Below are 14,128 nucleotides of genomic sequence, written 5' to 3'. Positions count from 1 at the left end.
TTTGGGACTGCCACATACAGGCACTATCCAAATTAAATTGTCTCCATAGCAGCCTCCACACGTTGTCTCCATTGCTACCTCCAAAAGTCGTCCATATAGCTGCCTCCTTACATCGTCCCTTTATCAAACGAGGTGTGTCAGGCAGAAATTTGGGTTGTTTTCATGGATTCCACATCAAAGTTGTTAACTTTGTCGCCACCCTGCTGTGTTATCCACAAAATATACTGGCAAACTTTTACCATTTAGGGATATTATTTCAGCGCTTCTTGCGCATCTGTTTACATTCCCCTCACCCGGCATATCCTAAACTTATAAGAACGCTACTACACTTGATCTTATACAAAAGGTTCTTAGAAGTGCTGTTTGGGGAGTAGCCTAGAGACAGGGGCTTGGATTGGCGAAAGCTCGCCTGGCAGCGGAACGCCAGCTCCATGCGCATCATGCGCTTCTTGCGCATCTGTTTACATTCCCCTCACCCGCCATATCCCAAACTTATAAGAACGCTACTACACTTAACTTGGTGCAGGCTGGGACCGAGTCTGACCCTGGGGCTGGTCATATACTGCCGACGCAGAGAATTGCGGGGCCTACCTCGGTCCAGGTCTCAAAGGCCTACTATACCTCCTCCCACCCCTCCTCCACCTCCTCCTCCTCCGAATTACCATCCGTGGGCATGGCGCCATCAGTCGGTAGCTCTAGGCACAGCAGCAGTGCCGTCGCTAAGCGACAGCAGGCGGTGCTGAAACTGCTGAGCCTAGGCGATAAAAGGCACACCGCCCAAGAGCTATTACAGGGCATTCCACATCAAAGTTGTTAACTTTGTCGCCACCCTGCTGTGTAATCCCCAAAATATACTTGCAAACTTTTACCATTTAGGGATATTATTTCAGCGCTTCTTGCGCATCTGTTTACATTCCCCTCACCCGCCATATCCTAAACTTATAAGAACGCTACTACACTTGATCTTATACAAAAGGTTCTTAGAAGTGCTGTTTGGGGAGTAGCCTATAGACAGGGGCTTGGATTGGCGAAAGCTCGCCTGGCAGCGGAGCGCCAGCTCCATGCCAAGATCCAACTAACATAGTTTTAACTGCAGCACCTTTAATCTACTACTAGTTCACTGCCTCCATACATGGTCCCCTTATCAAACGAGCTGTGTCAGGCAGAATTTTGGGTTGTTTTCATGGCTTCCATGTTAACTTTGTCGCCACCCTGCTGTGTAATCCACAAAATATACTGGCAAACTTTTATCATGTACCGATATTATTTGAGCGCTTCTTGCTCACCTCCTTTGGTTCCTCTCTGCCACCCATTGGTTTGAAGCCTGAGTCCATTTAGGGTATGTCGCCATGACACTCTCTAGCCTGCTGCCGCTGCCTCTGCATGCCGTCCCCTATAGTGTCAGGGTCAATTATTGGATGTTTTAGATGCTATCTAGCTTCATTCTGTCACTCTGTCATGGCCATGCTGTTGCCCATAATTTTGGCATAATGGTGCGATTATGCAGCCTCAGAGGCATCCATGCATGCTGCCCCTGCTGTTTCCTGTCCATTTCCGTGGTGTTTCCATCCTTTTCTGAGGTTCCCAGGTGTTTGGCCAAGCTTCCCTGTGCAGAGCCTTGGTCCCCTTAAAAAATGCTCGAGTCTCCCTTTGACTTCAATGGGGTTCGTTATTCGAGACGAGCACTCGAGCATCGGGAAAAGTTCGTCTCGAATAACGAGTACCCGAGCATTTTAGTGTTCGCTCATCTCTATCCACTACTAAACAGATAATCGAAAAAACAGTAAGACCATTGCTAAACCGCGAGGGTAGCTTGTAGCTGTTTTCGCTGTAAATCTTCCAATGAACATTCCACCAGGAGTATCAGGGCGAATATATTCAGGAAGATTCACTTTGGGGGGAAAAGTGTACCGGAGAACTCTAGCAGCCAGTCCGCAGCAGCTCTCAGAGCCTCCAAGTGAGGCCAGTAACCTAGTCAGTGGAATCATAAGATTCAGACATGTAAGGGGTCGTAAAAAACCTTAAACATACAGTACATTTTCTATGTATGTAGGTTAATACAAAGGAAAAAAAAACGGAGGGGAGAGAAAGAGATAAGTAAGAGAAGGGTTGAAAGATGGACAAAGAAGAGAGTCTCTATCAATACTCATCGCCCCTTTGGAGATCTGCGATCGGGCTCGGAGGCTCTCTGATGCTTTTTTGATGGGCGAACTGGCTGCCATGTAGGTGGGAGATCTGTAGGCGTCGGCTGTGGTGACCAATCAGGCAGCTCTGGAGGATAAAGTTGGAATGTTTCACAAAAGGCGGATAAATCCTCTGGATAGCGTAGTAAAGCTGAATAACCATTTTTTTTTTTTGCTGTCAAGCTAAATGGGAAGCCCCATCGGTATGGTATGCCCTGGGTTCGCAGTAGCTCGAGAAGTGGTTTCAGGGCTCGTCGTTGTTGGAGTGTAATCCACGATAAATCTTGAAAGAGCTGGAGATGGGAGCCCATAAAGGAGATTGTTTTCAATAGGCGAGATCTTTTCATTATTTCTTCTTTAGTTTCAAAGTCAGTAATATGACATATGATGTCTCTGGGGGGGCCAGAGGTCTTAGGATGAAGTGCTCTATGAGCTCGATCCATCTTTATCGGAATGTCCAATGGCCTATCCAGGATCGTGTTGAACATCCTCTTCCCCTTGCTGCTCTGGAATGCCACGCACCCTAATATTATGACGACGTCCTCTATTATCCAAGTCTTCGATATGGTGTCTCAAGTCTCTGATAGTGGAGGCCTGCGTCGTCACTTGTTGCAGGGTAGACACGCCTTCTTGCCGCTTTGTGGTCGTCTTCTAGCACGTCAACTCTTTGCGCCACCTGTTGTACATCTTTATGTACCGCAGCTATTTCTTGTCTACAAGCGTCTTTGACTTCATTTATTAATTCCCTAAAAAGGGTCATGCATCAGTGGTGAGAGTTGTGAAGGAACAGAAGAGTTATATTGCGGTGAGGCGGAAGGTGAGTCTGTGAAAGCACTACCATGCTTCATATCTTGTGAAAGGTGCGGGGATTGCACCAGGCTTCCTTGGTAAAATACGCATGTTTCTTTCACTGCTGCTGCGCAAGTTATTTCTCTTATAGGAAGACTCCTCTCTACTTGTTGACTAGGTGAGGGTTGTGAGTAAGGAGATGGTGGTAGTGAAGGCTGGGGAGCCTGAGGCCCAAAGTCTGGTGCAGCTAGCAGTGTATCATTCTCCACCATGTGGCGCGATCTGCTTGGAGATGGAGGGGTTAAGGTGGGGGTGCGGGAGCTCCGTTGGTGGTAAGGAGCAGAGTGGGGAGAGTCTGTCCATGCTCCTATACTATTATGTCCCACCTGTCCTGGGTGCTGCTGGTCTCCAGTGAGACCAGGGGGATCGAGGTGTGCTTCCTCTGGGCTCCTCTGTAGGCAATCCTCCAGCTGCAGGTGCTGTCCCCTCACTGTCTGTCTCCCCAGCTCTCCTCCGTGGGAGGAGCTGTGTTCCCTGCTCAGTGCCATCTTGGATTTTTCGGCCGGGACCTCCGTTCCCTGTTTTGTGAAGAAATCCGCTGCGGATTGTGGCAGCGGTGGTCTCTCCTGACTCCTGGAGAGTCTGACTGTTGGCCCCTTGCGATTTCCAATGTCTGGGTAAGGCTGACCCGCTTTTGGCTAATTTGGCTCCCGAGCCGCCGCATATTATGCGACTGCTCACATCAGCTTCCGGCCACGCCCCCTTAGTGGTGATTTTTGGTTGATAAGTTTTGCTGTTTTTATTATTTAAAAAAAAAAACTAATTTTTGGAATATTTTTCCATTTTCAAAATTTGAAATAATCTTTTTTACAGGCAAATAATTTTAGCACCTCAATTAGTTGTTGAATTGCATTTCACATACACTCACCGGCCACTTTATTAGGTACACCATGCTAGTAACGGGTTGGAACCCCTTTTGCCTTCAGAACTGCCTCAAATCTTCGTGGCATAGATTCAACGAGGTGCTGGAAGCATTCCTCAGAGATTTTGGTCCATATTGACATGATGGCATCACACAGTTGCTGCAGATTTGTCGGCTGCACATCCATGATGCGAATCTCCCGTTCCAACACATCCCAAAGATGCTCTATTGGATTGAGATCTGGTGACTGTGGAGGCCATTTGAGTACAGTGAACTCATTGTCATGTTCTAGAAACCAGTCTGAGATGATTACAGCTTTATGACATGGTGCATTATCCTGCTGAAAGTAGCCATCAGATGTTGGGTACATTGTGGTCATAAAGGGATGGACATGGTCAGCAACAATACTCAGGTAGGCTGTGGCGTTGCAATGATTCTCAATTGGTACCAAAGGGCCCAAAGAGTGCCAAGAAAATATTCCCCACACCATGACACCACCACCACCAGCCTGAACCGTTGATACAAGGCAGGATGGATCCACGCTTTCATGTTGTTGACGCCAAATTCTGACCCTACCATCCAAATGTCACAGCAGAAATCGAGGCTCATCAGACCAGGCAACGTTTTTCCAATCTTCTACTGTCCAATTTCGATGAGCTTGTGCAAATTGTAGCCTCAGTTTCCTGTTCTTAGCTGAAAGGAGTGGCAGCCGGTGTGGTCTTCTGCTGCTGTAGCCCATCTGCCTCAAAGTTCGACGTACTGTGCGTTCTGAGATGCTCTTCTGCCTACCTTGGTTGTAACGGGTGGAGATTTGAGTCACTGTTGCCTTTCTATCAGCTCGAACCAGTCTGCCCATTCTCCTCTGACCTTTGGCATCAACAAGGCATTTCCGCCCACAGAACTGCCGCTCACTGGATGTTTTTTCTTTTTCGGACCATTCTCTGTAAACCCTAGAAATGGTTGTGCGTAAAAATCCCAGTAGATCAGCAGTTTCTGAAATACTCAGACCAGCCCTTCTGGCACCAACAACCATGCCACGTTCAAAGGCACTCAAATCACCTTTCTTCCCCATACTGATGCTCGGTTTGAACTGCAGGAGATTGTCTTGACCATGTCTACATGCCTAAATGCACTGAGTTGCCGCCATGTGATTGGCTGATTAGAAATTAAGTGTTAACGAGCAGTTGGATAGGTGTACCTAATAAAGTGGCCGATGAGTGTATGTCTGCTTTACATTTTCATAATTTTAGAAATGCCGGTTTTCCGTATTTTCAAGGAGATATCAAAATTGACTTTTTTGAGGATAATTACAGTTTTTAATGAAATTTTGAATATATAATAAAACCCCACTATATATCAACCCATTTTCAAATCTGCATCCCTCAAGCTTTAGGAAGATTGTTTACCCCTTTAGATCTTCATAGTAATTAAATCAAAATGAAGGTATAATTTAGAATGGTCCAATTTTGTCAGTAATATGTTCATTCAACCCTAAAATTTACACATTTCCAAAAAATAAAAAGAGAAAATTGATCTTTAAAATTTGTTATGCAAATTCTCTCTAGTACAGAGACACCTCACATGTGGCCATTACTTGTTTTATGGGCGCACAGTTTTATTAAATTTGCAAAATAAAACCTAATGTGGGGAACAATCTATCATTTTTGCATCTGCGTCTTCCAAGTGGCATAACATTTTAATTTTTTAGGCTACAGAGCTGGTTGAGGGCTTGTTTTTTTGCGGGACATCTAGTATTTTGAATCAGTATCATTCTGGAGTACATATGTTTTTTTTCTCACTTTTTGGTTGCATTTCTTTGTATGATGAAATAGATAAAAAAATTTTGGTGGGTTTTTAACCGTTTTTTTCTTTTAAGTATTGTGAGGGAGAAACCTCCAGCAGGCTGTTTAAATGCTGGATCAGTTCTGAACAGCGCTGAAATGCTGAATTACGGTGCAAAGCGTCTGATATATTTGACGCAGAACGTTTAGAGGTTAATAAACACTTAAAAGCACTATAAAAAAATAGGCGTTGTACTGCAGAATATAAAGATAAAATGAGGGGTGTAACTACAGAGGTAGCAGCTACTGGGGTCTACAGTGTCAGGGGGCCTAGCTAGCCCACCTGCCACACAAAAGAAGTTTGTACAGCAGAAGAAGGACCAGCAAGCGCCTGGACTGTTTCTTAAAAGTGTTTCAGCTTTGGGATCTGGCTACCAGCATTGCAGAGCTTGCTCAGGATTGGCAGCAGGAAGGTGTGAGTGCATGTGCACACACTGTGAGGTGGAGACTTCTGGAGCAAGACCTGGTGTCAAGGAGGGCAGCAAAGAAGCCACTTCTCCCCAGAAAAAACATCAGGGACAGAGTGATATTCTGCAAAATGTACAGGGAGTGGACTGCTGAGGACTGGGGTAAAGTCATTTTCCCCGATGAATCCCCTTTTCGATTGTTTGGAACATCTGGAAAACAGCTTGTTCGGAGAAGACAAGGTGAGCGATACCACCGGTCTTGTCTCATGCCAACTGTAAAGTATCCTGCAACCATTCATGTGTGGGGTTGCTTCTCAGCCAAGGGGATCGGCTCTCTCACAGTCTTGCCTAAAAAGACATCCATGAATAAAGAATGGTACCAGAATGTCCTCCAAGAGCAACTTCTCCCAACCGTCCAAGTGCAGTTTGATGATCAACAATGCCTTTTCCAGCATGATGGAGCACTTTGCCATAAAGCAAAGGTGATAACTAAATGGCTCAGGGAACAAAACATAGAGATTTTGGTTCCATGGCCTGGAAACTCCCCAGATCTTAATCTCATTGAGAACTCATGGTCAATCATCAAGAGATGGGTGGACAAAAAAACCCGAAAAATTTGTGACAAAATGCAAGCATTGATTGTGCAAGAATGGACTTCTATCAGTTAGGCTACATTCACACTACAGTATGGGGGCCGTATATACGGCCGATATACGCCCCCCCCCCCATACACTTCTATGGGCTCACGGCGCCTTACGGGAGCGGTACGTGCCGCGGCCATATATCGCTATGGAGAGGGGCAGGGGTGAGCTGCGCTCACCTCCTCCTCCTCTCCCCGTGCTGCCGTGTGCACACCGTGCTACAGTGCGGCGGGCACTCTGCAGTGTACATGTAGCCTTAGAATCTGGTCCAGAAGTTGATTGAGAGCATGCCAGGGAGGATTGCAGAGGTCCTGGAGAAGAAGGGTCAACACTGCAAATGTTGACTTGCTGCATTAACTCATTCTGTCATATTATGTTACTCCTAATATGATTGCACTTGTATTTCTCTGTGATAAAAACATCTGACAAACACACATGAAAACCAGAGGGCAACAGATCATGTGAAAATATATTTGTGTCATTCTCAAAACTTTTGGCCATGACTGTAGAGTGTTGGTTGTTGGAAATGGGCCTATGTAGATATTGCATTAAAAACCAGACATTTGCAGCTAGAATAGTTATTTGCCACATTAACAATATATAGTGTATTTATGATTTTTCATGTTTGCTTCATTAAAGGAAATGGCGCTTTTCCTTCAAAAATTAGGAAATTTCTAAGTGACCCCAAATTTATGAGCGATAGTTTATACCCCTTTAAGCTCCTGATGCAAACAAAACATTGAATTCTGAGAGGGTTTACTCTTTATTTTATTTTTTTACTCAATTGACTGTATTTGTGATAACCATGTTTTATATTGGGATGCATTGATCATATCATATACTTCTTGAGTATACTTTTCTTGCCACCATTACTGTGATTTTCAGCAATTTTCTTGATTTTTTTTTTTTTGTTTTTAATCCAGGTAATGCATGCACATTAAGAAACAATAACAGCAGCCGATTTGGAAAGTATATTCAGCTTCAGTTAAGCAGGTAAATTAACTCACTCTTTTATCTTTTATGCAACATAGAGCAATTAATAAATAACACATATCAACACCCCTTAAGGATGCATGTCATTTTGTAAGGCTTTTGTGGAGGAAAATCCCCATATATTTCCATACTGTAGTATGGCAGTATATGATAAGATCGATCAGACAACCTAGGTTTAAAGTACCCTAGGGAGTCTGAAAAATAGTAAAAGTAAAAATAAAAAAAAGTTTAAAAATTAATTATAATAAAATCTAAAAATTCAAATCACCCCCCTTTCCCTAGAACTGACATAAATATTAATAAACTGTAAAAATCATAAACACATTAGGTATCGCCGTGTCCGAAAATGCCCGATCTATCAAAATAGAATAACAGCTTTTCACTGCGTTCACCCCGTACAGGAAAATAGCGTCCAAAGTCTAAAATGGCACTTTTTTGCCTTTTTTAAAAAATATAAAAAAATCAATAAAAAGTGACCAAAAGGTCACACAGTCCTAAAACATGATAGCAATGAAAACACCATCAAAAGTCGAAAAAAAATTACACTACCCACAGCTCTGTGGGTACACCAAACTATGAAAAAGTTATTGGAGCCAGAAGATGGCAAAATTAAAAAAAAAAAAATGGAAAGGAGGTTTTAATTTTTGTAAATGTATGAAAACATTATAAAACCTATACAAATTTGGTATCCCCATGATTGCACCGACCCAAAGAATAAAGTAGACCTGTCAATTGGGGCGCACAGTGATTGCTAGAAAATCCAAGCCCACAAGAAAACGTTGCAATTGCGTTTTTTCACCATTTTCACTGCATTTGGAATTTTTTTTACTGTTTCCCAGTACACGACATGGAATATTAAATACCGTCACTATGAAGTGCAATTTGTTGCGCAAAAAATAAGCCATCACAGAGCTCTTTATGTGGAAAAATAAATACGTTATAGATTTTTAAAGGTGGTGAGTGAAAAATGGAAGTGAAAAAACTAAAAAGAGCCAGGTCGTTAAGGGGTTAATAAGTCATTTACTTAAAAGTTTAGTTGTGAGTTATTGAAGGTCCGATATTGTCATATTACATCAGCTTCTGTATGTACTATTACATGATTTACATCACTACAAATGAAATGTAGCATAACATAATGCACATGTTTTTCTTTTTTAGCCTACAACAAATTACTGGTGCAACTATTCAAACCTACCTTTTAGAGAGTACCCGTATAGCTCATCAGAGTTTTTTAGAAAGAAACTTCCATATTTTTTACCAGGTTTGTAATTTTGTTTATATCATAAGTTTAAAAACTGAGAGTCATTGATAGATTTAAGCGGTCAATTAGAAAGATGATGACATTTGCAATCTTTTGACACTTATTAGGTCTCTTCATCAGGCATGGTATAACGCAATATGTGAAGAAATAAATTGTTTATTGACAGATACAACAGAAATATTGTATATGCAACGGATCCTAATATTTTTCTATCTCCTCACCATTTTCTGCAGTTTAGAAACCCACAAGCTTGTTCAAGGTTATCTGTATATAAAAGCAGTGACAGCAGGTTGCCCTAATAATTATTAATCTTTATTTTTATAGCATAATCATATTCTGCATGCTTTTGAAATCATGGGGTACATATATGCAATATCCCCCACCGGGCCTAGCTTTTCCAAACGCTGTAGACAGCCGGGGCCCAGAATACTGTAGTGGCTGGCTTATGTGGCCTTGGACATGCTGCGGTCACGGTCCTTGGTATTGGGACTGGGGGACGGGCCTACATCCTGGCATCTGTATATAGGAGTCCCTGGATGATGGAGTTTGGGGAGCCCGTGATGATGAAGCAGCCTGACCCAGGGATTACACGGATGCCCGTTGTACAAATTAACTTTGTTATTTATTCAACTTCAAACGGCGGGCAACGGCCTTAACAATTGCAGAAGATTCAACACTCTGGAAAGCTGGTGGGAGATGGCTGGTCTTCAGTGTCAAGATTTGTCCTTGTTCACACAACCTCAGGTTCTGTAATAACTGATAAAAGTCAGAGTTGAGGTCAGAAGAAATTATACCAAGACAATGTATGGTATAATATCTAAATCTCTGCGAAACTGCTAGGCAGATGTGTGTGCTTTATTCACGTCACAAAGGATTTTACAGAAACCTTCAGTGAGCTGGATTTGGGCTCAGCTAGTTAAAGATAAGAAGTAATGTCCGTAGTTCATTGGTTAGTAAATTATAATATGATAATCGCGGATACTAAGGCTGTTACTTCACAGCAGGAAGGATTGCACGCAACTTGGTAATAACTCGGCTGGTAAAGATGGGGCCGAATACAGATGGATGTCACGGGTGGTCCCGCGACCCATATCGTGGGTCGCTGGCTCACCCGTGCTCCCCGGGGGTCGCAGGCGTGGTGCCGGCGCAGCTCACCTCTCCCCATTCCGGAATCGCTGCTGGGCTCCGTCCGCTCGCGTCCCCGCCTCCTAGGGCGCGCACGCGGCACCTTCAGGAAATTTAAAGGGCCAGTGCACCGCTAATTGGTGCACTGGCTGATCACTTCCCCTTTAAAAACCCTGCACCTTCCTTACACTCTTGACAGATCTTTGTGCCTCAGAGCCTGAGAGAAAGCTATTCTGCGATTTGCCTGCAATTGCTATGTCTCCTGCGTTCCTGTGTCCCTCCGTGTTCCAGTGTTACCTGAGCTCCTCCGTGTTCCCGTGTACCTGTGTTCCTCTGTGCTGCTGTCCTGTGTGCTGTGTTCCCGTACGCTTCTGCTTGGACCTCCTGTTGCTGACACCGGACCGGTCATGTCACGCCTCAGGAACGACCTGGTGGTACCACGCCGCAGCTTGTCTAACCTGCCTTGCAGCGGGCTCTGGTGAAAACCGGGTACCACTTAGACTCCGGTCCCAGGTAGTGGCTTGTGTCATCGTCTGCAGTGGTCCAGAGGATCCACACCTGCAAGCCTGACAATAGATCCGGCCATGGATAACGCGGAGGTTCCGTCTCCTAGCAAGCCAGACCTCGCTACTATTGTGATCCATCAGTCCCGGCAGATTGCTGCACAGCGTTATCAGCTGGAGCAAGTCACTGCCATGCTGCAACAACTGTTAGCTAACTAGCAACAGCAACAGGTCCCTGAGGCTTCTTTAACGACTCAGTTACCGACTAGTCTGCCTGCCGTTGAACCTAGAATGCGGTTGTCTATGCCCAGCAAGTTCGATGGCAATTCCAAGATGTGCAGGAGCTTTATTACTTAGTGCTCCCTGCACATAGAACTTATTCCGACCCATTTCTCTGGCAGCCTTTTTGTCTGAATTCCAGTCCGTATTTGAAGAACTGACTCAGGCCTCTTCTGCTGAGTCTGCCTTATTGAATTCCTCCGTGGGAGAATATGCGCTCCAGTTCCGTACAGTAGCGTCGGAAATTTCCTGGAACGACACGGCCTTGTCTGCAGCTTTTAAGAAGGGTTTATCCTCTCAAGTCAAGGCTGCTCTGGCCGCTCGTGACCTGCCATCTTCCCTGAGTGGTCTAATCTCCCTTGCCACCCGGATTGATGTGCGCTTCAGGGAGTGTGCCGAAGAGTCACATTATGCGCAACTTCCAGTCCGTGCACGACGCCTTCCTCGTCTAGCTCCAGCTTTCCAAAGACCCTTCCAGCCTCCAGTCGTACCACCTGCAGAGGAGTCTATGGAGGTGGACAGGGCCAAATTGTCACCGCAGGAGCGTATCAGAAGACGCCAGGGACACCTCTATCTCTACTGCGGCAGTCCTGAGCATTTTCCTGCGTCTTGTCCTATCCGACCCCCAACGTCGGGAAACGCCAGTACCTAGGGTTCTTGGGAGAAGCGTCCCTAGGTGTAAACAGTGCTTCTCCACGCCTGTTGATTCCAGTGCTTCTCAGCGTTACCCGGTACCACATTCCAGTGGTTCTACTTGACAAATCACTGGTCATTTCTTCGGTTAGTGGACAAATTCTCTTGCACCCAGTACGGTACCGCACGGAGCCGATAACCATGCAAGTCGGTGCTCTGCATAAGGAGAAGTCTGTCCTTCCTGGTTCTGCCACGCTCTACCTCGCCCTTCCTGCTAGGTCTTCCGTGGTTGCAGTTCCACTCGCCAGTCCTTAATTGGAGGACGGGTGAGGTTCTACGTTGGGGTCCAGACTGCCATTCCCGTTGCTTGGATGCTCCTCACCATGTGCCTCTCATGCTAACTACCGTGGTTGCCAAGTCTCTGAAGGGCCTTCCAGTTTGCTACCGAGACTTTGCAGCCTTTTTCTCTGAGAAGCAAGCGGAGGTTCTGCCTCCACATCGCCCCTGTGACTGTCCCATTGATTTGCTTCCGGGTACGTCTCCTCCACGAAGTTGAGTTTACCCGTTATCTGTGCCCGAGACTGAAGCCAACATAATCCGCCTACATAAAGGAAAATTAGCAGAAGGGGTTCATCCGTAAGTCTTCTTCCTCTGCTGGAGCTGGGTTTTTCTTTGTCTCTAAGAAGGACGGTTCCCTCCGACCCTGCATAGACTACCGTGGTCTTGACAAAGTTATGGTGAAGAACCGCTATCCTTTGCCTCTCATCACCAAACTCTTTGACCGTCTACGAGGTGCCAAAGTGTTTACCAAGCTGGATCTGCGAGGAGCATATAACCTCATCCGAATTCGGGAAGGCGACGAGTGGAAGACAGCTTTCAATACTCGTGACGGGCATTTTGAGTATTTGGTAATGCCTTTTGGCCTCTGCAATTCTCCAGGAGTTTGTTAATGATATTTTTAGAGACCTGCTCTACTCCTGTGTTATAGTCTACTTGGACGACATTTTGGTGTTTTCTCCAGATATTCACTCTCACCAAAACCACGTCCGGCAGGTTGTCAGACACTTAAGGACTAATCATTTATACGCCAAACTCGAGAAGTGTCAATTTCACCAGAGCAGTCTTCCGTTTCTGGGATACGTCATTTCTGGCAGTGGGACTGCGAGCCGTTCAGAGATTTCTGGGCTTCAACACTTATTATAGACAGTTTATTCCCCACTTCTCTTCACTTGTGGCTCCCATTGTGGCATTGACTAAGACGAATACCAATCCTAGACAATGGTCTCTAGCTGCTGAGGAAGCCTTTACTAAGCTAAAATCTGCCTTTGCCGCTGCGCCAGTACTTACAAGACCAGATACGGAGAAACCTTTTCAGTTGGAGTTTGATGCTTCGTCCGTTGGTGCTGGTGCAGTTCTTACCCAGAAAATTGTACCCCTCGTAGCTGCGGGTTCTTCTCGAAGACATTCTCTCCTGCCAAGAAGAATTATTCCATTGGAGAACGGGAACTGTTGGCCATAAAGCTGGCTTTGGAGGAGTGGCGCTATCTCCTGGAGGGGGCTCGTCACCTGATTCATATTTATACTGACCATAAAAACCTCCTGTATCTCCAGACCGCTCAGCCCGTTGGTCCCTTTCTTAATCCATTTCCGTCCTGCGGAGAAGAACGTTAAGGCCGATGCTCTCTCCCGTGCCTCGGATGTGGTTGGAGAAAACCCTGTGCCCAGTCATATTGTTCCTCCGGAACGTCTGGTCCTTGCAGCTCCAGTGGACCTTCGGCAGCTTCCACCAGGCAAGACGTACGTCAGACCTACCCTTCGAAAGAGGATCCTGACATGGGAACATTGCTTTCGTGTGGCTGGACACCCTGGGGTGCAGCGTTCCATAGCCCTTATTTCCCGTTACTATTGGTGGCCACATCTGGCCAAAGATGTGCAGGATTTTGTGGGTTCCTGCATCTCCTGTGCCCGAAACAAGTCATCACGCCTCAAACCTGCCGGTCTCCTGATGCCGTTGCTGATACCCAGCCGCCCGTGGACTCATGTGGCCATGGACTTTGTCACGGACCTTCCATTGTCCTCGGGGAATACTGTCATCTGGGTGGTAACCGACCTGTTCTCGAAAATGTCCCATTTTGTCTCCTTGCCAGGTTTGCAATCTACTCCGCGTCTTGCCAGCCTGTTCTTCTCCCACATCTTTCGGCTGCATGGACTCCCATTGCACGTTGTTTCAGACCGTGGGGTCCAGTTTGTCTCCCGCTTCTGGCGATCCTTGTGTAACCATCTCCGGGTGAAATTGGACTTCTCGTCTGCATATCACCTCAGTCGATTGGACAGGTAGAGAGAGTCAATCAAACTCTAGGCTGCTACCTTCGGCATTTCGTCTCGGCCCGCCAAGATGAAAGGTCTGCCTTGTTGCCATTGGCGGAGTTCTCATACAATTCCCTGGACTCTGAAACTTCTGGTTCTACTCCCTTCTTCATTGTTTATGGACAACATCCACGTCCTCCTCTTCCTCTGCCTGTGTCCACGGAGGTTCCTGCTGTTGATGAGT

At 45.7% G+C, this 14,128-nt stretch overlaps 1 protein-coding gene across 1 annotated transcript in view; it reads left to right on the top strand.

The window, feature by feature from the left end:
- Positions 1-14,128, top strand: part of MYO19 (myosin XIX) — a 521,756-nt gene that overhangs the window by 118,382 nt on the left and 389,246 nt on the right. The window contains exons 6-7 of the mRNA XM_072133499.1: positions 7,707-7,776; positions 8,935-9,037. Of these exons, the coding sequence (XP_071989600.1) occupies positions 7,707-7,776; positions 8,935-9,037 (173 nt within the window). The remainder of the gene's footprint in view (positions 1-7,706; positions 7,777-8,934; positions 9,038-14,128) is intronic.

The sequence above is a fragment of the Engystomops pustulosus genome, chromosome 2, assembly GCF_040894005.1.
Source record: "Engystomops pustulosus chromosome 2, aEngPut4.maternal, whole genome shotgun sequence".
Classification (NCBI taxonomy): Eukaryota; Metazoa; Chordata; class Amphibia; order Anura; family Leptodactylidae; genus Engystomops; species Engystomops pustulosus.
The sequence above is the reverse complement of the archived record's forward strand: the minus strand, read 5'-3'. Positions and strand labels throughout refer to the sequence as shown.